The sequence below is a fragment of the Sphaerodactylus townsendi genome, linkage group LG13, assembly GCF_021028975.2.
Source record: "Sphaerodactylus townsendi isolate TG3544 linkage group LG13, MPM_Stown_v2.3, whole genome shotgun sequence".
In the NCBI taxonomy this organism is placed as follows: Eukaryota; Metazoa; Chordata; class Lepidosauria; order Squamata; family Sphaerodactylidae; genus Sphaerodactylus; species Sphaerodactylus townsendi.
This window is the reverse complement of record NC_059437.1, coordinates 51,797,174-51,822,528: the sequence shown is the minus strand read 5'-3', so window position 1 is coordinate 51,822,528 and position 25,355 is coordinate 51,797,174. Positions and strand designations below refer to the sequence as shown.

General features: G+C 48.7%; 1 protein-coding gene across 1 annotated transcript in view; it reads left to right on the top strand.

Moving 5' to 3' along the window:
• The window catches only part of TMEM132B (transmembrane protein 132B), a 347,169-nt gene that overhangs the window by 228,687 nt on the left and 93,127 nt on the right, over positions 1–25,355 (top strand). Inside the window, 1 exon segment of the mRNA XM_048514770.1 lies at positions 19,855–20,041. Coding sequence (XP_048370727.1) covers positions 19,855–20,041 — 187 coding nt within the window.

Below are 25,355 nucleotides of genomic sequence, written 5' to 3'. Positions count from 1 at the left end.
GCTGGAGCCGTTGGTTTTGCTTCTTGGGACAGTTGGCGGCTAGATGACCTGGCCCTCCGCAGTAAAGACACAACCCCAGTCGGGCGATCACGGCGCCTCAGAGGTGGGTTTCGTAGGGGCGGCTGGGTTTGGCTTGGTGGGCACCATGGCGGGTTTTGGGCGTGGGCAGCCTCCGCACGAGCTTATTCCAAACGAGACGCCACCTGGGGACGCAACTGGATCCAATCTGCAATAGTATGAGGAACCCGAATTAAAACACCGCTTCACGCGAGCTTGCCGCCCACAGCATCTCGGAGAAGTATTCGCGATTTCATGCGCTTCCAGGCCACTCGAGGAAGCGTCGAGCAGCCGCCGCACGAAATTCACGGGCAAATTCTGCAAACGGGCGGCTGCCTCCTTGCTTGGATGGTTTTGATGGTGCGGATAGCTTCATTCTCGGCGCCTGGATCTTGGAAGCGCTTCTAAGGCTTGGAGGAATGCGGCACCGCGGCGAGAGTCTTCGCCTTTGCAAATCCAAAAGAGTCGAATTTTAACCAATCGGCTGCTGCCCCATCCAGGACTGAGCCGATGTCCCCGTATTTTTCGGGCCAGACCGGGTATAACCATCATAGTCTTCCAAGCGGGCATTGAGTTGCAAAATGAAGCAGGGAAGTTTGGAAGCGGTCCCATCAAAACGGGCTGGTATCGAGGGGCGATAGGTAGCCTTGCCGCCTCCATCGCTCTTGGCGCTTCGCTGAGGCGGTGGTTGGTTGGCGCCGGGTTGAGCAGGTAGGTTGGGCAGGCAGCTGTTGTACGGGGGCCCGGAATGCGAAGGCGCTGGCGGTGCCGCTGGCATTTGGGTGGCAGGACTCCAGGTACGCGGCCCCTGGCTAAGCCGGGCGCGGGTCAAGTAACAGCATAAACTCCAACTTGGGGCTTCCGGATCTGCTGCCTCCTTAGCTCCTCTCCAAGCGCCAGCCAGCTCCTTCCTTGGCTATGGTCAATGCATCCTGGTGCGCATGCAAGAGCAGCTTTTTCTCGTTCCAATTTAGCCAGTTCGGTCTCCGCTTAAGAGCTTCAGTGAGCTCGCTTTACTGCATGCGCAGAGCCTGGAAACGCTTTCGCGTTGCCGCTTGTAAATCCAGTTTGGAGTGTTCCAGGACTTTATCATGGACCTACAGATTCTGGAGCATATTATGCTCTGGAGCTTATCTTTGGCACGGGTCCAACTCAAGTTGGACTTCTTTGCGCTGCCGCTCCTCGGTCCCTCTGCAGGTTTTCAGCTCTTGCTGCAACTGTGCCTCGTTCCTCCTCCCATAGCTGACGTTCACGGGTCCATGCTTCTTGGGCATCCTCGCAGGTCGCCCCTACTCTCTTTCATCCCAGGTCTCCTCTCGATGATGGAGAGGGAACAGATCCGGGCTGGGAGTGCAAAAGGCTTTCTTCCGGACCTTCTTCGCCTATCTGGAAGCCGGTGACATCGGAGACACCGTAGCCACCGGGTGGCTCCTCGGGCACTCTCAGGTGCGGTCGCGCTGGCCCGGGATCAGGGGGTCCGATTGGAAGACCCAGTACGGATACCCCTCCCAATCCTGCAGAGTTTAGTCCCCAGTATCCTTCCGGACCCGGAGCCCCAGTGCTAAAAGCGCCACGGTGGTTCTTTGGGAGCATCATCACTAAAATACGCGAGTCCAGGAATGCGCTCAATGGATTCCTGGGCTGTCAGTGATGAAAGGTGGTCAGGGCCTGTCTCCTCCATGACAGGTTGCATCTGAGGTTTGTAATCCACACGTAAAAACGGGTAGAGATCCGATCCACAGCGGCGCCGATCCATAGACAGTTTCCAAACGGCTCATGGAAGTCTCCCATGAGTCGCCGCCACCGCCCCTCGCTCCAACGGGAGGCAAAAGGAAGACTCGCGGGCTAGATAATGGCGAGGGACGGGAAAGAGCCACCAGTGAGGCCCGCTTCTCCCGCCGGTTCCTCCAGATCCAGAAGGGAAAGGTCGGAGACCCTCTTTGGGGGCTACCGCGCACCTTCCGCGAAGTAGTAACATTCAACCTCTCCATGTCAAGACACCAGAGGTCCACTGCACTAGGAATATAGATGAATTAAGGATTCCTGCCACAATGTAAGGGAATTCCATAGAAGCAGAAATAAAATGCGCTTTTTTTGGATGTAAAAGTCCGCTTATTAAGACACATCTTAGGAAAGCTTCACGTGACACGTAGTGGCAGGAATGATGACACTTCCCGCCAGAAGCACAGGTTATAACACCACATTCACCCCATCCCTCCTGCTTCCTGCATGGGAACGGAGTCTTCATCTCCACAAGTAAAGATAAGCGTCTCACTGATGAAACCTGGCCCCATCGCCCGGGCTGTGGAATGCACTCAAGGTTACTTCACCATCAACACTATTGAATCCTTTACAAGAAGTCGATTTATGACTACCAATCTTGATCCTCCTTGATCTGAGATTGCAAATGCCTTAGCAGACCAGGTGATCGGGAGCAACAGCTGCAGAAGGCCATTGCTTTCACCTCCTGCATGTGAGCTCCCAAAGGTGGGCCACTGCGAGGAGCAGAGAGCTGGACTAGATGGACTGTGGTCTGATCCAGCTGGCTTGTTCTTATGTTCTTATGTTCTTATGCTCTTCCTCTCCCCACAACAGACACCTTGTGAGGTAGGTGGGGCTGGGAGAGTTCTGAACAAACTGTGGCTAGACCAAGGTCACCCAGCAGGAATGCAGGCATGCGGAAACATATCTGGTTCACCGAATTAGCCTCTGCCACTCAGTTGGAGGAGTGGGAAATCAAACCTGGTTCTCCAGATTACAGTCTACCTGCTCTTAAGCATGACATTACACTGGTTCTCCAGCAGCCAGAGCAACGAGGAAGTCCAGGGTTGCTACGCAGAAGCTGGCAATGACACGTCTGAACTGTTCTTGCCTTGAACACTCCACAGGGTCACCATCAGTCATCTGTGACTTGACAGCAAAACAAAGGAGGCTGCGTGATGAATGGCTACGTACATCCCCGCTCAATTCTGGTTCGTTCTTTGCAGCAGCAGCTCCCACCGTAATACACGTTGGGCTAGCAGCTGGGTATCTGCTGGAAAGGCAGGAGAAACAGCTAAGGCATTGAAGCTGATGTTTGTCGGGGGTTTGCACGGTCTTCCGTGAGCCAAATCCTGTTCTCACAAATGAGCCACAGTTCAACGCGATCCGTGTTTCCCACGTTTTGTCTGGAGCGAGCCGAACAAGGGTAAAGCAGCCTGCCTCTCTAAACTGGGTGATGACTGGCTGTGCAAGAAAGAGCAGAAACCTGCGGCAGATTTGCAAAAAACCCGAAAAAGTTGCAAACAAGAAGTACAACCCCATAAGGCGGCAACACAACCCGGATCTCTTGTATCGCTGACGCAGCCGTTAAATCTCCCTTGGCGAGAGGGGTTTCTGTTCCGTGAACGTTATTATAAAACCAGGACGCCGCTTTGAATTCCGCATTCTGTTAGCATTTGGATTAATTGTTATGGCTAATAACAATCAATTTGTATGCAAACTGCCAAGCGGGGACTTTGTGTGGTGGCTGCTGCCTTGGAAATTTTCATCAGCAAATGGGCCTATAAAAGGTTAGCTTGAATTTGAAGGGAATATTAGGGAATTACTGTTGTTACTTATTTGCTTCATAGATTATGCCATTTGTTTGCGCGTTCAGTCCTTTCTGCTCTGCAGTCAGGGTTTTAACTGTGTCTTCTGGTGTCGTCAGTAGTACTTGTGGTAGGGAATTATCTACTGCAGTGTTGCAAGACCCTTTCGCCTGAGCCAGTGTGGTGTAGTGGTCCCAATCCCAGCTCTAGGAGACATACCCTCAAATCCCTACTCTACTGTGGAAGCCTGGTGGGTGACCTTGATATGATGCCCAATGGGTGACCTCGCAGTGGCGTAGGAGGTTAAGAGCTCGTGTATCTAATCTGGAGGAACCGGGTTTGATTCCCAGCTCTGCCGCCTGAGCTGTAGAGGCTTATCTGGGGAATTCAGATTAGCCTGTACACTCCCACACACGCCAGCCGGGTGACCTTGGGCTAGTCACAGCTTCTTGGAGCTCTCTCAGCCCCACCTACCTCACAGGGTGTTTGTTGTGAGGGGGGAAGGGCAAGGAGCTTGTAAGCCCCTTTGAGTCTCCTGCAGGAGAGAAAGGGGGATATAAATCCAAACTCCTCCTCCTCCTCCTCCTCCTCTTCTCCTCCTCCTCCTCTTCTCCTTCTCCTTCTCCTTCTCCTTCTCCTTCTCCTTCTCCTTCTCCTTCTCCTTCTCCTTCTCCTTCTCCTCCTCCTCCTCCTCCTCCTCCTCCTCCTCCTCCTCCTCCTCCTCCTCCTCCTCCTCCTCCTCCTCCTCCTCCTCCTCCTCCTCCTCCTCCTATATAGTAAGATTTTTATGCATTGCCTTTTTCAAAACCCTTATTTTTTTGCATTAATGAACATGGTACTTTGATACAAGAACCTTCATGCCAAAATGTGTTTTTACTTTCAAATACAAGTACAAGTATGGGGAGCAAGACTGTGTAGGCACTAGGACCCAAACGGAGCATCCTAAAACATTGAAGGTCTGGCATGCTTTGTTCTGTGGCAGAGGAATATACACATCTCCTATCATCTTTATGTGGAACAGAGTACATCTAAAACAACCCTCCCACTCCAGTTCAGTTAAAAAACAAGAACTGACTCTGGTTCACTTTGCCTGGAACCAGCTCTCAAGATTCTCAGGCAAAGAAGAGGCTTTCCCAAAACCTTCCCGTGATTCTTTAGTTGGAGGTGCCAGGGAACAAACAGATTTGCAGAGCGGATTGAGAAACACTTGATGCTTCTTTTGGAACAGAGGAAGCATCTGAATTCCATCCAGAAATATCCACGGTTTGGGTACCTGAAGTCTGGGGAATGTTGCGAAAGACTCACTTCTCATCAAGCGACAAAAAAATCAGAATGGCCTCTTGTACAGATCCCAGCACAATTAAGAGAAAAACGAGAGCCGGCTTAATTGCGATGAGGTGATTTTGGAAAGAGAAAAGAGCCTCTTTGCTCATTAGCTGGGCTCTGCCAGGAATATGCATCACAACTGATTGTGTGTGTGTGTGTGTGTGTGTATTCCAACTGAACAATATATTAAAGGGGAGAAGAGGGGCTCCTTGTAATTTAAAAAGGAGCCAATTTACCCAGAGTACAGTTTGCGGCTCCGTCACTCGTTAACCACTCCGTTAAACATAATAGCCATTCTTGTCTCGCGGCCGTTAATCATGTTGTGAACGCACTTATCAGCGCGTATTAGAAATACAATATGAGACTTTCCAACACAGAGATGGGTGCAATTACTGCAATCAGGCTGCATTTAGCTATTGTCTTATCATGCTGTGGTGGTGGTTTGGAAATCCTTAAAAAAGAAAAAAAATCAACTCGCTGCAAGTGGAATTTGAGTTGGCGGGTAAAGGTCGGATTCTGGGGGCTGGGGTGACAGGACGCTTGATCTTCTTCGGGAGGGTGGAAGGGGAGGCTGGGGCTGCCATGGACTCAATAGAGGGCTGAAGTCAGGGGCGGAGCGCTCACGGGGACAGGTGGGTTCACATGTCCCCGGGCACATGCCAGCTGGTCACATGGGGGGTGGAGAATCTCCCCTTGGCCCCGCCCTGCAAGGCTGCTCCTTCAGCCAACAGAGGCTCCGTTGACCAAAAGAACAGCCTGGCGGAGTTGGGCCAAGGGGCGGCCTGCAGAAGGCTCCCGCTGGCTGAGATAAGTGTGGCATGTGGAGGGGGGACGCAAGGGTGGGGGTGCACCCAGAGCAGCTGTTGTCCTGGGCGCCATTCCCCCTGCACACCTCTGGTTGAACTTTGTGACCCAAAGGGCAGATCATCATGTTTGGCAGCTGGGCTGTCAACCTCCAGTTGTGGGTGGGAGATCTCTCAACTGATCTACAAACTACAAAGATAATTCCCATGCTACAGACTTCTCTGTGACTCACATGCCAGGCCACTCTATTCAAATGGCCTCACCTTTTGAACTCACAGCATATATACTCCACTTGCTTTCCATTCCTACCATCAGATCCTCTGAAGATGGCAGCCACAGATGCAGGCGAAACGTCAGGAGAGAATGCTGCTAGAACACGGCCACGCAGCCCAGAAACCACACAGCACCCCACTACAAAGATCACTTTCCGTGGAAAAGAGGGCTGCTTCAGAGGGTGGGCTTGATTGGGGCCACCCCAAAAACACCAAGTCCCCCTACTTTATCTCTGGGTGGCCTGGTTTTGGGTCTTTTCATGACTGGCTAGCTACTGTTTTTTAAAGGTACAATGGCCGAGATTGTCAGACAGAATGAGTCACGAGAACTTTGACAAAAAAACCAAAACTTTAACCGTTTAGAATTTAGCCCAAAGTTTTCGCATCAAACTTCTTTTAAAAGCTTTCCTCTTGGTGGAAAAAAAAGAGAGAGTTGTCGTTTGGATTTCTCTTTCGGCATGGGCTGACCTCGACCCGTCTGTCTAATTGGATTCATTTATTAGTCTCTCCAAGCAAGCTGGCTTAGTGAAACTTTGCTCATTTGAGGATGACTCAAAATATCACTTTAAAAAATATCCAAGTTTTAAATTGTGGCGACAGAGGGAAATATATATATATATCCTGGTTTTACTGAAATGCTCTTAAGAACACAATTTTATTGTAAAACTAGCACTGGGGAAAGCTGGATTCCAGCAAAGCATGGAGTAAAAACTCTGTTTTAATAGGAACACATTTATTTTTCAATTGTTAGGGCCTGAGCTGCAGGACTTGCCTCGTTTTAGCTTTGTGAATTTCTGAAAGCTGTTCTTGTCTGTTGGGGGTTTGGGCAACTGCAAATGTATTTGTGTTATTTCATTGCCACTCTGTCATACTTCCTGGCAACGTGGGGAGACTCACAAAGCGCAAAGATCTCCCTTCCACCGAGAAACCTCGGTGGAGCGCAGTGGACCTATGCCACCCCAAAAGGTGACTTTAATCCATAGGTGTCAAATTCGTGGCCCTCCAGATGTTATGGACTACAGTTCCCATCATCCCCTGCCAGCATCATGGGAACTGTAGTCCAGAACATCTGGAGGGCGTGAGTTTGACACCTGTGCACCCAACTTGCGGCTTGCTGGTGTAACGCTGGCAAAGGCCAGGAAGGAGCTGACTAAATTGGCTCCTCCCATGACCACGCCCCTGGCCTGCCCCTGCTATGCCAGTGGTGGCATGGGCCCTGGGATGCTGATTCGGCATCCAGTATTCCAGTGGCAGGGTGGGGGGCAGCAATGCCCGCATGCTAGTGTGATCGCCCCTCAGTTTGGGGCAGTGAATCTGCCAGGGTGGTGGAACTCCACTCCCAGTAAGGGATCCCCCCCTTTGGATGGGGCTCACAATCTCCCTCTTTTGCAATCCTCCTTTGTCTGTTGTTTAGTTCCATTGGTTGTGGGGTCACACACTTGTTTTTGTCAATTACGGCATCAAGAGAGAGAAGAGTGAAGAGTTTTGGACTTATATCCCATCTTTCTCTCCTGTAAGGAGACTCAAGGTGGCTTACAAGCTTCTTTCCCTTCCTCTATCCACAGAAGAAGAGTTTGGATTTATATCCCCCCTTTCTCTCCTGCAGGAGACTCAAAGGGGCTGACAATCTCCTTGCCCTTCCCCCCTCACAACAAACACCTTGTGAGGTAGGTGGGGCTGAGAGAGCTCCGAGAAGCTGTGACTAGCCCAAGGTCACCCAGCTGGCATGTGTGGGAGTGTACACAGGAGACACATTGTGAGGTAGGTAGGCCCGAGAGAGTTCCGAGAGAACTGTGACTAGCCCAAGGTCACCCAGCAGGAATGTAGGAGTGCGGAAACACATCTGGTTCACCAGATAAGCCTCCGCCACTCAGGTGGAGGAGTGGGGAATCAAACCCGGTTCTCCAGATTAGAATCCCCCTGCTCTTAACCACTACACCATGCTGGCTTTCAAGCTTCATTTGACATGAGAATGTCATTGGGGCACATAATGGACTTGCCGTAGCTGTGGGACAGCGAGGGCAAAAGGCAAGGGAAATTATGTGAAAAAAAGCCCCATACCAGGGGAATGAATAGGTGGCTGAGAGCATCAGGGATACCAGCTTCCAGGTGGGGCCTGGAGATCCTCCAGGAGTGTAGCTTATCTCCACACTAGAGAGATCCGTTCTCCTGGAGAAAATGGATGCTTCGGAGGGTGGGCATCATATTCCACTGGGGTCTCTGACCACCCCAGGTTCCATCCCTAAATGATCTCTAGGGGAAGGATGACACTGTATCAAAATGTTAACCCCAGGATGAAATCAAGCTATTGAGAATCGGTATACTGAGGAAGATACCTTCGAAAACGCATTCAGAGGCGTGGTGCGATTCTATACAGGATTCTCAGTTTCAATGTACCATCCATGTACCATCCAAAAAAATGTACCATCCAAAAAATCCAAACTTCACATACACGCTACAGGGGTCAGTGCTATCAGTCACAGACCAGGAAAGGGATTTAGGCGTCTTAGTTGATAGTTCCATGGGAATATCAACTCAATGCATGGCAGCTGTGAAAAAGGCAAACTCTATGCTGGGGATCATTAGTATCTGAGAGACCGTCTGGCCCCATACGTCCCACGTCGGTCTCTGCGTTCAGCAGAGGCCAACCTGCTCGTGATCCCAGCCCCCTCTATGATGCGGCTGGCCTCCACTAGGGCCAGGGCTTTTACGGCCCTGGCCCCTGCCTGGTGGAATGCTCTTCCTCCAACTGTCCGGGCCCTGTGGGACCTTAACGAGTTCTGCAGGGCCTGCAAGACCGAGTTATTCCGCCGGGCTTTTGGAGAGTCCAGCTGCTGATAGGGTGCCCAGAAACAACTAAAACCTGCTGCTCCCTTATGTAGAGATTTTAATAGCTGGAGGCCATCTTATTTTAATTGATATAACCGAATGCTGCTTTTAAATTGTTTTAATTTTCAACATATCCACTGTTTTATTTAATGTTGTAAACCGCCCTGAGCCCTTCGGGGGAGGGCGGTATAAAAGTGGAATAATAAATAAATAAATAAAAATAAATAAAAGGAATTGATAATAAAACTGCAAAGATTGTCATGCCCTTATATAAAGCAGTGGTGCGACCGCACTTGGAGTACTGTGTCCAGTTCTGGTCCCCGCATCTCAAAAAGGATATTGAGGAGATAGAAAAAGTGCAGAGAAGGGCAACAAGGATGATTGAGGGACTGGAGCACCTTCCCTATGAGGAGAGGCTGCAGCTTTTGGGACTCTTTAGTTTGGAGAGGAGGCGGCTGAGGGGGGATATGATTGGAAGTCCCTACAAGAAGAATTATGCATAAGGAGTGGCCAGAAATGTTGACAGCCAGAGAAATTTTTCTCTCTTTCTCACAATACTAGAACCAGGGGGCATTCATTGAAAATGCTGGGGGGAAGAATTAGGACTAAATAAAAGGAAAGAGCACTTCTTCACGCATGACGTGTGATTCGGTGTTTGGAATATGCTGCCACAGGAGGTGGTGATGGCCACTAACCTGGATAGCTTTAAAGGGCGCTTGGATGGATTGATGGAGGAGAAGTTGATTTATGGCTACCAATCTTGATCCTCCTTGATCTGAGATTGCAAATGCCTTAGCAGACCAGGTGATCGGGAGCAACAGCCGCAGAAGGCCATTGCGTTCACATCCTACATGTGAGCTCCCAAAGGCACCTGGTGGGCCACTGCGAGTAGCAGAGAGCTGGACTAGATGGACTTTGGTCTGATCCAGCTGGCTTGTTCTTATGTTCTTATGTTCTTATGTTCATGCATGGACTCAAGACGCAGGATATACTAGCTCTGTTGTGAAGTTCCATTTGGGAATCACATAAAATGGAAACATAAAATTTCCCTTGGAATTGAACATTGTGCAGTCTCATATGGACTTTTGAATATTTGCTTGACAATATACGTGATGAGAATCTGTGAAGTTCCATTTGGGAACCACATAAAAAAATGGAAATGTAAATATTTCTTGGAACTCATCAATTTGAAGTCTCATGTGGACTTTTGAATACACACTTTACAAATGAAATGATGAAAATTGTACATTGATTTGTTTTATTGACACTGGCGCTTTATATAAATGTATTGCACTTTATCACTTTCATCAATAGGATATTAGAATAGGGTTAGTATTGGTATAATTGCGTTAATATTTATATGAAAAATAATTGAAAAAATAACTTTGTACAAATGTTGTTGGAATGATTTATTACAATTGTCATATACACATAAGTCCAAGTTAGTGTGCCAATTTGGTCTGTTCGTTCCATCCCTAAATGACCAGGAGTTTCCTAACCTGGTTCTGGCAACCGTACCCCCCTCCCCATCCCACGCTGGTGAACGGGGGGGAACCCATGCCCCAAAAAGGATATTGAAGAGATAGAAAAAGTGCAGAGAAGGGCAACGAGGATGATTGAAGGGCTGGAGCACCTTCCCTATGAGGAGAGGCTGCAGCGTTTGGGACTCTTTAGTTTGGAGAGGAGATGGCTGAGGGGGGATATGATTGAAGTCTATAAAATTATGCATGGGGTAGAAAATGTTGACAGAGAGAAATTTTTCTCTCTTTCTCACAATACTAGAACCAGGGGGCATTCATTGAAAATGCTGGAGGGAAGAATTAGGACTAATAAAAGGAAACACTTCTTCACGCAACGTGTGATGGGTGTTTGGAATATGCTGCCACAGGAGGTGGTGATGGCCACTCACCTGGATAGCTTTAAAAGGGGCTTGGACAGATTTATGGAGGAGAAGTCGATTTATGGCCATCAATCTTGATCTTCTTTGATTTGAGATTGCAAATGCCTTCCAGGTGCTCGGGGTGCAACAGCCGCAGAAGGCCCTTGCTTTCACATCCTGCATGTGAGCTCCCAAAGGCACCTGGTGGGCCACTGCGAGTAGCAGAGAGCTGGACTAGATGGACTCTGGTCTGATCCAGCTGGCTTGTTCTTATGTTCTTATGTTCTTATCCTAATATTTATTTCCGGGTGGCATTTCCTTCCATGTGTCTTCTTAAGGGAAAGCTTGTTCAGAAGATTTCGGAGGCTACTTTGCTCCCAAGGACCAAGACTTGCCGATTCCAGAAGAAGCAAATAAAAATAATTGAGGCAATTGCCTTCCTTGTCTCCTGGTTGCCACGTTGATGTTGATAAAATCAAATAAACTGGGAGTTATGGCGAGTTGTTAGCAGGAGAAACAGTTGCGAGTTGGCAGCGGAAACCAGCCCGGGCGCTTAAGATGTTTTCTCATTATCCGGATTTATTGTTTTCGGGGAGTTGAGGAAAAAACATCGTCTAAGCAAAAAGGAAGGTGAAAAATGCTTGGACCGGGGGAATGTGGAGTTGGGAACAAAAATACTGAGTTTAGTATGTGACTTGTTTTTTGTTTATGTGCTGCTGTGCTGTTTGGGAATTCCTGTGAACATTCGTTGTGGATTATCCTTTGTTGGTTAAAATGCCAGAGATGTAGTATCGGACTGGCATTTGGGGGGCTTATGGGCATTATTAAAGGAAGCGGGACCCATCAGTCATTTGATCAGTGAGCTGAAATGAGCATTGCCAGTCTTCAAATCAAACAAACTTGTTGGTCCTTAAGGTACTACTGGAATCAAATCTAGCTAGGACAGTGATGGCGAACCTTTTTGAGACCGAGTGCCCAAATTGCAACCCAAAACCCACTTATTTATCGCAAAGTGCCAACACGACCATTTAACCCGAATACTGAGGTTTTAGTTTAGAAAAAAACGGTTGGCTCCGAGGCGTGTGTTACTTGGGAGTAATCTTCGTGGTAGTTGGTGGCTCTGCTTTGAAGCAACCGTGCAAATCTTCCAACGGTGAATCACGACCCTAGGTGGGTTTACTCAGAAGCAAGCCCCATTGCCAGCAACCAAGCTTACTCCCAGGTGAAGGATTGTATTTTAGTTCTTTGCATAAAAACCAGTAGGGTTTAACAGCACTTAACAGAGTTACCTACACTGCTTCCCCAAAAGTAGGTCTTAAATTTAATGCTAATAATCAAGCCCAGCAGCCCAGGCCTGCCTAGATGTGTCTGGATGTGTGTGTGTGTGTGTGGGGGGGGGGACTCTGTTTGCATGTGCCCACAGAGAGGGCTCTGAGTGCCACCTCTGGCACCCGTGCCATAGGTTCGCCACCACTGAGCTAGGACAATTACATGGTCCATTTTTTGGAGCAAGGTGCAACCTAATCTTTCATATTTTAACCCTTCCTTCCTCCAGTGAGCCTGCAGTGTTGTACACAGCACTCTTTCCCTTCATTTCAATCTCTAGCATCCTTGTAGAGGTAAGAAGTGGCCTGAGAGGGAGTGAGAGGCTGGGCCCTGCTACTGCTACCAGGATTGAAGGGGAATTTGATTCTGGGGTTCCCCAGTGGGGTGCAGACAGTGGTGGGATCTAAAAATTTTAGTAACAGGTTCCCATGGTGGTGGGATTCAAACTGTGCCGTGAATCAAGTAGCCAATGGGGCTGGGGCCTGGCCACGAGGGAGGTGTGGCTGGCATTCCGAGTGGGGCATTCCTGGGGCTGTGGCAGGGATGCAGCCACTGCGCCCGGTCCTTAGGCTGAGAAGCATTATGCCGCGCGCGCGAAGGCATGAGCTGCCGCGCACGCTTGCAGTGCACCTCCTGCTAGACTGCTTCAAGTTCTGCGCGCTACTGCTGAGAGGAGGGGCGTAACTAAGGCAAAAATCAAATTAGCAAAATCACCCATTGGTAACCCCCTCTCGGCACACACAAATAATTAGTAACCCACTCTCGGGAACCTGTGAGAACCTGCTGGATCCCACCTCTGGGCATAGATGTTAAGAGCAAGTGGACTGGTGGACCAGGTTTGTTTCCCCACTCCTCTACATGAAGTCTGCTTGGTGGCCTTGGGCTAGTCACAGTTCTCTCTGAACTCTCTGAGCCTCACCTCCCCACAGAGTGCCTGTTGTGGGGAGGGGAAGGGTAGGAGTTTTTAATCCACTTTGAGACTGCTTAGGGTTGAGAAAAGCAGCAAGTAAATCCAAACGCTTCTCCTTCCAACACCGTCCGGGATCTGTTTGGTCTTTTCTTTAATGTGTTTAGTTTTTTTGCACGCAGGGAGTTTACTTTCTGTTTTACTCAGAGAAGCATTTGCACATGAATAGTCCTCATTTCCAGGTGCAAGAAGACAACCCTAATACTTCTTCTGGAATTGCTGGCATCGCTGGGACCCAAAGGAATCCAAGGAAGTCACACTATGCCAGTGGTGGTGAACCTATGGCACTCCCGATGTTCATGGACTACAATTCCCATCAGCCCCTGCCAGCAGGGCCGTTTGTCCCCAGATGGCCCTGTTGAAGTTCCGCCTCTGCTAGTGACCCACTCAGACCTGCAGCCAGCTCTGGTTGTGCCACTCCTGCCTCCAAGTGACTTACATTTGGGATGCCACTCAAAGCTACCAAGCCCTGCGCAAAATTGCAGGAAAGGTGGGAGAAAGGAAAGGGGATTATGTAGCTGGGCTTTGTTCGAGGGGCCTGCTTTCTTAAGGCTGCGGGGAAGCAATAAAGTTAAGTGGGGCTTTTTATTATTCCCCCCCCTTCACGAGAAAAGAAATATGTCTAATGAATGTCTCATGTCTGAAACACTGGGCTGGATTCATCAAAGGGAGTCAGTAATTACCAAATTGAGAGAATCATGAATCGCTTTTCTAAATTTGAAAAGCACATCAAGAATAGATCAGGAGCAGGCAAAATTAATAGTTACGAACTCATTTCCATAGAAATGGACTTATTAGCAAGCATGCCAGCTGCCTAAAATTGCCAGGTCTTTTCCTTCTGCTTGCAGGAAATAATAGTGTGTGTGTGTGTGTGTATGTGTAGTGTTAACTCAAAGTGCCCCCCCCCCTTTGAAACTTAAGTTTTGCTAAGTTTGCACAAGGGGAAGATCTGTGATTGATTGACTTTAAAAAATAAAATTCACTGAAGAATATGCTAGAAAGTGTGAGGAATTCTTTTATACAGGCCTCTTGAAGGCCCTTCCTTGTCGAGAAGTAGGTGGACCTTTGAGTAGGATAGCTAGGACAAAATTGGCTCTAATGTAGGCTGAATAGATGTCCCGCTTTTGGTGGGACCAGTCCCGCCCTCCCACACAATTTGTCCCACGTCCCATGCGGAGTTATTTCCATTGTCCGATTTTTTTTGGGAGGCTGCGCACTTTTTTTTTTTTTTTTGCCTTCTACCAAGAGCAAGGCAGTGCAGCAGCCCTCCCTCGTGCACGCCCAGCCTCAGAAGCACAGCCTTCTGGAGGAAAAGCTGCCGTTTCCCGCCCTGTGACAGTCGCGGGGAAGCGGCAGCATAAGCAGAGATGCGCATCCCTGCCCGGCTTCAATCGCGTCTTGTACATATCTTGGCCTCACAGCGCCGACATACCCGTCCCGGTTTACAAAGGTGACCATCTGGTCACCTTACTCTAATGGGATTGGACCACTGGATGCAATGCCACAGAGTCTACCCTCCAAAGTAGCTATTTTATCCTGGGGATGATTCCTGTCATCTGGAAATCAGGTCTAATTCTGGGAGAGCTCCGTGTCCCACCTCAAGGCGAGTGGGCAACCCTCTTAGCAGCAGAGAGGACTCCCAATTGGGCACACCAGAAATAAATTTAGAGTCCAGTCCTTCCGCCCTTTCCACTTCTCCACACCATCAAAAATGGATTTCCACCAGTTCAGCTGGTTCGTATCAGTCCTTTCATTGCCTATCGCAAAGTGGGCAACAGAGGAGATGGTTTGGCTTCTCCAGACTTTGATTGGGGCCTCCTTTGAATGTTCTTTGGGCTGTTTCCAGCTCTGTCACAGGCGGGAAAATAGCGCCAAACTGTGCTCCCTGAGGCCTGCGCCGCAGAGGCTGCTGCACCTTAGCCCCAGAGGCGTGCGGCGCAGCCTCCCATCAGGGACAATGAATGCCTAGTGGCTCCGATTAAACCTGGGACCACCAATGAGTTCACATGAGTGTAGTCCCGCCTTCAACTGGCAGTTAATAACCTTCGAAGGCGGAGAAGGAAGTATCTATCAGTCTTCATATTCTGGGAAAGGCAGAGGGCACAGGGTGAACATCAGAACAAAGGCTCCAGGGAAAGCGAAAAGGCCTCGGACTAAGCCAGAGAAAGAAATTCACTTTGGAAAATTTGAGCGCCGGTTCATTATCACGGCGACCTGGGAAGAGATGTGCAACAAAGAGCTCCGATCGATCGCCGTCTTCTCCGTGGGGGATTTGGTGTCCCGGGTACCCAAGCGTGAGGGCGAAATTGTCTGTCTGCGAGATAGAGGGGGGGGAAAACAGAGAGTCTAGTTGCCGTGGAATCGTCACGAGTTGTTGTTCAGGATCTGGGTAGCTGGCTGGTTACTCAGAAATCATTTCGACGACAGGAAAACTCCGTTCTTGGCTTGACGGTTTCTCTCCTGGTTAGGGTAAACAAGAGAAAGCCTTTATTGGCATAGACAACAGTACAACAATAATAAAAACGGATTTAAAAAGCATATACAGAACAGGAAATAAAGGTTAGGTCGAAGAGAAATCTACTGGCGTTTAGTGTTAGAATTTCCAGGAGAAAGTCCTGCCACTATCATACAGAGAAGGATCAGGGTTGTCCAACAAAGTAGTGTAATCTAATTAAATGGGGAGATGGGGTAAATGTAAAAGGAGTAAGATTCACATGCTTGGATCTGATTTCCTTGAATCTGAGACAGTGTAGTAATTGGTGGGCCAGAGATTCAACTGAGCCGTTGTTACATGGGCACAGTCTTTTAGCCTTTTCTTGCTTATTAAATCTGCCATGCAACAGGGCAGAAGGCATAACATTAAACCTGGCGAGCATTATGGCTCTCCTTTGAACGGGGTTTATTAAGCAATACAGGTAGTGTGCCAAGTGGCCCCGTTCAAATGGGAGAGAAAAATACAGGGGGGAACACGTTTTCTTGGCTGCGGTGATTTGTCTGCAAGATAGAGGGGGGGAAAAACAGAGTCTAGTTGCCGTGGAATTGTCACGAGTTGTTATTCAGGAGCTGGGTAACTGGCTGGTTACTCAGAAATCATTTCGACGACAGGAAAACTCCGTTTGTGAGCGGATTCTCTGTTGGGAACAGAGATTCTGAAACATGAAACCTAATTAGAACAGAACCACTTGGACAGGGTGAGTTCAGCTGTTTTTGCCGTGGGGCTAAGGAGGAGGAGATTAGGAGGAAGCACGAAGCTTGTTTTTGAAATGCCAGCGCAGTTTGGGGCATGTAAATCTGCTGCAGAGGGAAGAGAAGAAATACCTGCTCGACGCTTAAAGGTTTAGGCTGAATCCACCAGAAATATACAGCCTTAATCTTCTCCACATGTTTGGACACTTCACTACGTTCAGAGGACTATGAATTAATACTGACTGGAGGGCATCACCGAGACCATATCGCTCCCGTCTTGTTCAGCCTACACTGATAGGCAGATCTATCATCAAACGGGGGAGCCATTTGTGCTGGGAGCTGCTATGTTGCCCTGCCAAATATAACCTTGATGTATGCAGCCCGGCCAGGGAGAACAGAGCCAGGGTAAAATGGGTACCTGCCTGGGAGCAAGATCGTGGTATAAGGGGGGGCTCTCTGATGCATGACATTATTCTTCCCCCTCCTGAATTAGGAATGCAGAGCATTTGACAGTGCCCCTCCGAAGGGCGTAACCACTCACATCTGGTTAACATCAGCCTAGCCTTGAGAAAACATGCCTGGCTCCGGTCCTAGAGAGAACTTGTAAAGGGCTGCACCTTAAACCCATCGGCCAACCTCCTGCACCACCCTGGCTCCTCTTTTTCGGCCCTGGCCTCTACCTGGTGGAACGTTCTGTCTGGCCAAACCAGAGCCCTGCAAGTATCCAATGATAAGAGGGGCAATTTCCTGGAACAATGCAAAGTTTGGTTCCCAGGCACGGACAGTGCCGTTGGAAACAATTTGATGAGATTAAACCTGGGGGAGCCCAAGAACTAATGAGTTTTGGGCAGTGCTGATGAGATTAAAACAAAGAAAATGTATTGTCGAAGGCTTTCACGGCCGGAATCACTTGGGTGCTGTGTGGTTTCCAGGCTGTATGGCCGTGTTCTAGCAGCATTCTCTCCTGACGTTTCGCCTGCATCTGTGGCTGGCATCTTCAGAGGATCATCTTGAGATCCTCTGAAGAGGCCAGCCACAATCTGAACATCAGAAGCGAAATACTATAGAGGCACTCCATACTGTCCCTTAAACTACACAGCACCCAAAACAAAGAAACTTAGGAAGCTTGACAACCCAACCCAACCCAACCCAACCCAACTGACCTTTATTAGGCATACATGCACGAAATAAAACAAAGTACAAAGCAGAGCAAAAATCCACACAGTTCTTAAACAAAACCAGGACAAATCACATCGGGCCAGGAACAAAGCGGCGATCAAGCTTCCATTGTGACCTTATCTTGATCACCTCTAATAGAAATTCAGCAGTTTTTCCAGTTATCCCACAATCACTGTCATTCAGCAGATGTATAGTCTTTATATGCGCAGAACAACCTATTTTTTCCCCTAGTGCCGAGGCAAGCAGGGAAGGTCTAGGTAGTGCATACCTCGGACAAGAATACATAATGTGCTCGAGTGTCTCAACTCTATCCTGACGATATGTAGATGTTCTGTCTTGGAGCGGGATGTTCAACTGGAGACCCTTGAGAATGGCAGAGGGGAATACATTACATCTAGCTCAACTAATGATCCATCTCTGCCTGGTCTCAGGTAGTTGCGATAAATATTTATCTGAGCTTGACAACTCTTAATAGTCTGATAGGAGGTTTTCTAGGATAAGGCTAATGTTCCTTGTTCTGATGGAAAGAGGGGGCAAGGGGAAGAGGAGGGGGAAAGGAGGGTGGGGCAGGGGGCAGGGGAATGGGGAATGGGGAGGTGATGCCTGTATCACCATGGCTGCCTCTACCATATGCCTGGTGGAAGAGTTCTGTCTTACAGACCCTGAGGAATTGCATTAGACACCACAGGACTCTGGTTTCCCCAGACAGAGCATTCCACCAGGTAGCAGCAGGGCCAAAAAAGCCCTGGCCCTGGCCCTGGTCAAGACCAGTCGGATCTCTCTTGGACCAGGGATCACCAACAGGTTTTTGTTGAATGTGAAGAAGAAGAAGAAGAAGAAGAAGAAGAAGAAGAAGAAGAAGAAGAAGAAGAGGAGGAGGAGGAGGAGGAGGAGGAGGAGTTTGGATTTATATCCCCCCTTTCTCTCCTACAGGAGAATCAAAGGAGCTTACAATCTCCTTGCCCTTCCCCCCTCACAACAAACACCCTGTGAGGTGGGTGGGGCTGAGAGAGCTCTGAGAAGCTGTGACTAGCCCAAGGTTACCCAGCTGGCGTGTGTGGGAGTGTACAGGCTAATCTGAATTCCCCAGATAAGTCTCCACAGCTCAGGTGGCAGAGCTGGGAATCAAACCCGGTTCCTCCAGATTAGATACACGAGCTCTTAACCTCCTACGCCACTGCTGCTCCTTCAAGGCAACCTTCAAGGGACATACTGGAAGAGGTTCTCCCTTAGATATATGGGCCTGAGCCCACTCAGAGCTTTAAAGGTCAACACTCAAAGCTTGAATCTGATCCAGTACTTCTGTTAGGCATGGCACCTGCCTTCCCTGGTATCAAACCTTTCAGGCCTCAAGGCCACACCTGGTCAGGGAGAACATACCTATCTGTCATATGTTAATTGACCTTTTCGTTCTCAATCTCTGTACTTGGTAACATAGTCAAGTAGGCGACCTCGCCTTGGGTCTCCAGAAGGGGGGAGGAAGGAGCGGAGACTCCAGGCAGAAGATTATCACTTGGCCTTGGGACACTCAGGACTCCATAACAAAGCTTTTCACACTTTGTTGTTCTGCTAATCTGTGGGAAGATGGGAGGGGGTGTTCAAGGGGGAAAAAGAGGACATAAATGTGTCTGCAGGAACCAGGATCCCCAGATCTGGCTTCCTGCAGTTTGAGTCCTTGCTGACAACTCAATAAAGGATTCTGATTTTATATCCAGAGTCAATTTATTGATCGCTGTACCAAAATCTAACATCCAAGATCTAGCCAGTGCAGCTGGCAGAGCACTGGTTGGATATGTGCTCTCTGTGGAGTCCCCGTCAGGACCCGTGCTGCTGCATTTTGCACCAGCTGGAGCATCTGGATCAGAACCAAGGGTAGCCCTGCACAGAGCAAATTGCAGTAATGTAACTGTATGGATCCCTTCAGACAACTCTGTAGGGTTTTAGGACGAGAGACGTGGTTTGCCAGTTCCTGCCTCCGCATGGATTGAGAGAGTTCGGAGGGAACTGTGACTGGCCCAAGGTCACCCAACAGACTTCATGTGGAGGAGTGGGGGATTGAACTTGGTTCTGCAGGTTAGAATCTGCCGTCCTTAACCAGTACAACCATGCTGACTCTTAGAATAAGTCAAGAGCTTCACTTTATGTCTGGATCAAGTCATCATGGGTCTTTTCCTCCATGCTGCCCCCTTTCATGGTAGCCATAAAGAAAACACCCTTGTCTCCAATATCCTGTTAATGCTGGGTTTTTGTCTTTTTAGGACAAATGTCTCCTCCTATGAGACTTCATCTGGAAGAGTGGGGGATTGAACTCAGTTCTCCAGATTAGAATCCATCACTCTTAACCCCATGCTCACTCTCAGAAAAAGACAAGAGTCTCCCTTATGTCTCCATGACATGGCAGCGATAAATAAAATGCCCTTGTTTCCAACATCCTGTTAACGCTGGGTTTTTGTCTTTCAGGACAAATGTCTCCTCCTATGAGATCTTTCAGCTGGACTTTGAAATCGACAACAGCAGCAGCCTGGCCGGCGTCCAGCAAATCTCCTGGCAGGTGGAATACCCTCAAGATGAAGCCGTGAGTGAGCTGCTCATCTCCGAGATCTTTGTCAGTCAAACAACTTTTGCTGGGATTGTTCCACTCGCAATGGTGAGAATATACGTATTGTTCTAAGAAGTAACACTCTTTAGGTTAGGCTGAATTCCCCATTTTTTAAAATTGTTGGTCCAAACAAATAGAAATGTTGGGTGGGTGGAAGAAGGGAAGAAATGTATTGTCGAAGGCTTTCACGGCTGGAATCACTTGGGTGCTGTGTGGTTTCCGGGCTGTATGGGGCCGTGTTCTAGCAGCATTCTCTCCTGACGTTTCTCCTGCATCTGTGGCTGGCATCTTCAGAGGATCTGATGCCAGCCACAGATCTGGCTTAACGATCAAGAGTGCTGCTATTCTGCTGTCCTGCCCGGAAACAACACTGAAGAAATATTTCACAGAAAATATTTTGATAGTAAAAATATGCCCTTTTGCAATCCCATTCCAAGTCTAATGCTCTTGGAATCCTTTTATTGATTTCTGGTTCATGCTGCTATCTCCTTCCTGGTTTAGTCACACGCAACACTGGCCAATGAGAGATCATATTGTGAATGGGTGACAGGTTTTATTTAAGCCAGGGGTCTGCAACCTGCGGCTCTCCAGATGTTTATGGACTATGGTGCAGTGGTGGGATCCAAAAATTTTAATAACAGGTTCTGATGGTGGTGGGATTAAAACAGTGCCGCCGCCGCACACACACACCTCCAGTCCCTATTGGGCAGGGAGGTTGCTTTAGTAACCCCTTCTCGGCACTCAGAAAAAATTAGTAACCACTTCTAGAGAAGTGGTGAGAACTGGCTGGATCCCACCTCTGCTATGGTGGCAGGGGCAGATGGGAATTGTAGTTTGGAGAGCCGCAGATTGCAGACCCCTGATTTATGCGAAGATATGTAGGGAAACAGAGAGAGAGAGAGAGAGAGAGAGAGAGAGAGTTGAAAAAAATTGTTGGCACTGTAAGGTATTTTTCAACACTGCCGATAACCTTCTCGAGAAACGGTGAGGTTTTTTTCACGTTGGCCCTCCCCCTTCAGTTGTGCTCAAGGAAACCAGATCACTCTGCTAATTCACATCCACAGCAAAAAGCTTTGAAATGCGCAAAATACATTTCAATAAGATTTTATTTATCTGACATGGAGTAACAGCTCCTTGGAAACCATTACTGTCTATTGTGTAAATCTTTTCTCTGTTTTGGGATTATGGGACATGTACACGGTAATAGCTCTTTGGGAACTGTTGGCTTCTATTGTACTAACGGGGCTTTTCTGTATCCACTGCGGAGCGATAGGTTGCAATTAGTTGAGGCATTTACATTCAAATGAATTAGCTGTTGGGTGGTGGAACCTGTCTTTTCTAAACCAAACAACCACGGCCATTGTTGAGCCGGGTGGGGGAGAACTCTCCCTACTCCATGCTTGCATTTGTTAGTTTTTAAATCACAGGCGTGCAGTGTTTCATTTAATAATGAAAAAAAAACTCATTTCAAAGTTATCAGCAGGGATGCAGCAGGGATTATTTTTTATTTTCTAGGGAAAATTCTGTTTATATAGCTAGTGCTCAGTTTCTCAAAAGAACAAGCACCAAAGAAGAGGAGGAGAAGAAGAAGAGTTTGGATTTATACCCCACCTTTCTCTTCCTGTAAGGAGACTCAAGGTGGTTTACAAGTTCCTTTCCCTTCCTCCCCCCACAACAGGTAGGCCTTTATCACAGATCACTGACCCGCTGATGGCCGGTTAGATTACGGCGTCTGACGCCCGACCCAACCTCTCCTGAGAACCGTTCACGCGAACGGTCCCAGAAACAGCCGGGAAGACGGCGCTGTGGAGCGCCGTCGCCCGGTCGCCCGGTCGCCCTGCCGTTTCTGTGGCCGTCTGGCGCGTTGCCGAGGAGCCTGGGGACTGCCCATTACCCTGTGCAATACGCTGCTCGGCATCGCATACGGCGGGGGGCGTGTCCCAAAACCTCGGTGGCATGGACGACCACAGAAACGGTAGGTGGACGAGTGAAAAGAGGGGAGGGAGAAGTCTTGGAGGCAGCTGCGCCTGTTACCCGCATGGCAGCGGCCGGAAACCACCGTTCTGTAAACCTCGCTGGGGAAGCGAGGTCGGAAAACGGTGGCTTTGCGCCGCTCGGGAGGCGTGAGGGCGGCGCAACTACACAGCAGCTGCACCTCTTGTGCAAACGGCTCCCTGGGGACGGCGTTTTTGCCGTCCCCAGGGCGCCATATTAGGCCCGTGCGGAAAGGGCCTGAGGGAAATTTTAAAGTGCTGCAAATGTTGCAACGTCACTTCCAGGTGTTCTCCTAGAAGTGATGTCATAGCTTTAGTGTCCTTTGGAGGCCAGGCTTTGCCTCCAAATGCTCCCCAGGCATTTGACAGTTTAGGGCTGGCTTTTGGACAGGCCATGGTTGAGACCGGCTTACCTGGGATGCCAAGTCCTGTACAGTGCAAGGCCTAATCAAGCCCAGATTCTTTCATACCAGAATAAACCAAAGATGATCGATCAGAGGAATGCAGCAACAGAGGTCCTTTGGTTCAGGGAGCAGTGCATAAAAAGAAGAAGAGTTTGTATTTATATCCCCTCTTTCTCTCCTGTAGGAGACTCAAAGGGGCTGACAATCTCCTTGCCCTTTCTCTCCCCACAACAGACACCTTGTGAGGCAGGTGGGGCTGAGAGAGCTCCGAAAAGCTGTGACTAGCCCAAGGTCACCCAGCTGGCATGTATTGGAGCACACAGCCTAATCCTCCAGATTAGAATGCACCTGCTCTTAACCACTACGCCACTGCTGCTCCAGGTATCCAGATATTTTTGTTGGGCTGTCAGTGGAAGGTGGATTGACCTGAAAATCTCTATCAAACTAAGACCTAGAACCACTATTGGACACTTTTCCTCATGCATAATATGCATCAGTATCTCTGGAGAAAATGGCTGCTTTGGAGGGTGGACTCCATGGCCTTATTCTCCACGGAGCGATCTTCCCTCCCAAGGCTCCATCTCCAGAATCTCCAGGAATTCCCCAGCCCAGAGTTGGCAACCCTGAAACCATGTAACCGGCTGCCCGCTGAGCTGAGGAACTGCGCCACTCTGTTTAGGACTGTCAATCATTGTTCATTTGGGATCTCTTGGTTTAGGCTAGTTTTTCTTGGCTTGGCCTGCTTGATCTGTTTATTTGCTTGCTGAGGATCTCTTATTAATTATATGACAATTACTTTGTTTATTTTTGCGAGCTGCTTTGAACATGTATTGGGAAAAATGGCATCTGAAAAGCGATTCATTAAAAAATGGCATCTGAAAAGCGATTCATAAATAGTTAAGAGGCACTCAATGTTTCACTTTTATAGCCCGACCTGTAAAATTGTCACGCCTTCTCAGATGCCTCTGTGAAAAAAATGTTCAGGTGACTCGGTGGGCTGGACTGGTCTCCACTTGTTTCTTTCTTTGGGAAACAAATAATAAATAAATGACATTTTGTGCTGAAATGCTAAGATTTCCAGTAATGAAAGCCTACAGATATTTTTAGTAGCTATTTGTGGGGTTTCCAGTTTCCATTTGGTAAATACCTAAGGTGACCAGATTTTCACCTTTTTAAAGCGGGACACCATGCGCACGGGACTGTCCTGCCAAAAGCGGGACGTCTGGTCACACTATAAATACCTAGAGATTTGGGCTGTAGCTTGGGGAGAAGAGGGTTTGGAAAGGGGAAGGACCCCAGGAGAGTATAATGCCATAGATCTCAGGTAACTGGAGTTGTAATTGTGGGAGATCTCTCACCCACCCCTTGGGTTGGCAATCCCAACTTCTTATAGCATTGACTGTAGAAAGGTGGCAATCTTTGATGCTGTAACGTCACCTCCAGGAAAAAACCTGGAAGTGATGTCACTTCTGCATGGTGTAGTATTTAAGAGTGGTAGACTCTAATCTGGAGAACTGGGTTTGATTCCTAACTCCTCCACATGAGTGACGGACTCTTAATGGGTGAAGTGGATTCATTTCCCCGCTCCTCCACATGAAGCCTACTGGATGACATTGGGATAGTCACAGTTTTCTCCGAACTCTCTCAGCCTCACCTACCTCACAAGGTGTCTATAGTGGGGAGAGGAAGAGAAGGCATTTGTAAGCCGCTTTGAGACTCTTTGCAGGAGAGGAAAGCAGGGCATAAATCCAAATCCCTACTCTTCTCTAGGAATTGCCCTGAATTCTATGGGAAAACCATAGAGTTCCCAGAGATTCCTAGAGAGGCACTACATCCATTTTGGTTTTTCTTTGAAGTAGCTAGTCCCTGGACTCCTACAGGTTTCCAGGGTGGGTCAGGCAATGGCATAAGAGGCTAACGAATATGTTTGTGGGCTGGCTACTTTGGCTGCCATTGCAAACCTGGAAACAGGCTATTGCTTAAAGCTCTGGCTTAGTTCAACATCCAGCTCTTCCCTGAATCACACAGGCTGACGCTGAGTGGCAGATGTCTCACAACTAAATTTGCTTCTCTTCTGCCTTTTTTGAACAAGTGGGTGGGAAAGCCTCCAGAACAGCCCGACACACTGACAGTTGTTACAGGGCCTATTTGTGTGCACGGCAGACCCACACACGCTACAAGGAGATAAAAATAAAGCGGCAACTGTGTGGTCTCTCAAGGCATCCTTCTTAATAAAGATGTAAATAGAAGGAGAATTAATACAGTTCCTTCTGTCGGCTCCCGTATAAATGTTCTGTTGGCAGAGGCAGGCTAAAAAGAAGGGAGGTGGAAACAGTTGCTATTGGCGCAGTATTTGGGCGCTCGTCCGTAGCGAACGCGGCTATCGGCAGGGCACAGTTGCTTTGAGGCTCTCCCCCAGGGAAAACGGAAGGATCGGAGTGGTAGGAATTGCTGTCATTTCTGGGTGGGAGGAGCTTTTGCAAAAGAAAAGGGCTGATGGAGGTTTAAGGAGGACAATGGAAGTCACAGTGAGGGCTGGCAGTCTGGAGAGGAGGTGCCAATGCGGCAAAGAGGAAAGGGGATGATCAGAGCTGTAGCAAGGGGGTGCCCTGGGCCCTGCCATGCCTGGAAACACCCCCGCCCCACTCCCACCATGCCCCCACCTTCGCACTGGCGCACGCCCAGAGCAAGACCCCCCCTATCCCCTGGGTGCTACGCCACTGGGGATAATCTATCTGCACATTTGAGCAACAGTTTGCTTGGACCAAATTGCTTGGCCAGAGTCAGCAGTTTGGGAGGTTCAGATACAACCCTGTTGGTTCTTCTTTATCACCTGACTCTTGCTTTGGGAGTAGCTGCAGTAGCACCCCCTGACCATCTGCCTTGGTGGCAGTAGTGAGACACAGCAGAGAGCAGCTCTAGCAAGGATGTGATGAAATATGCTTCACTCTTGTAGGGATGAGC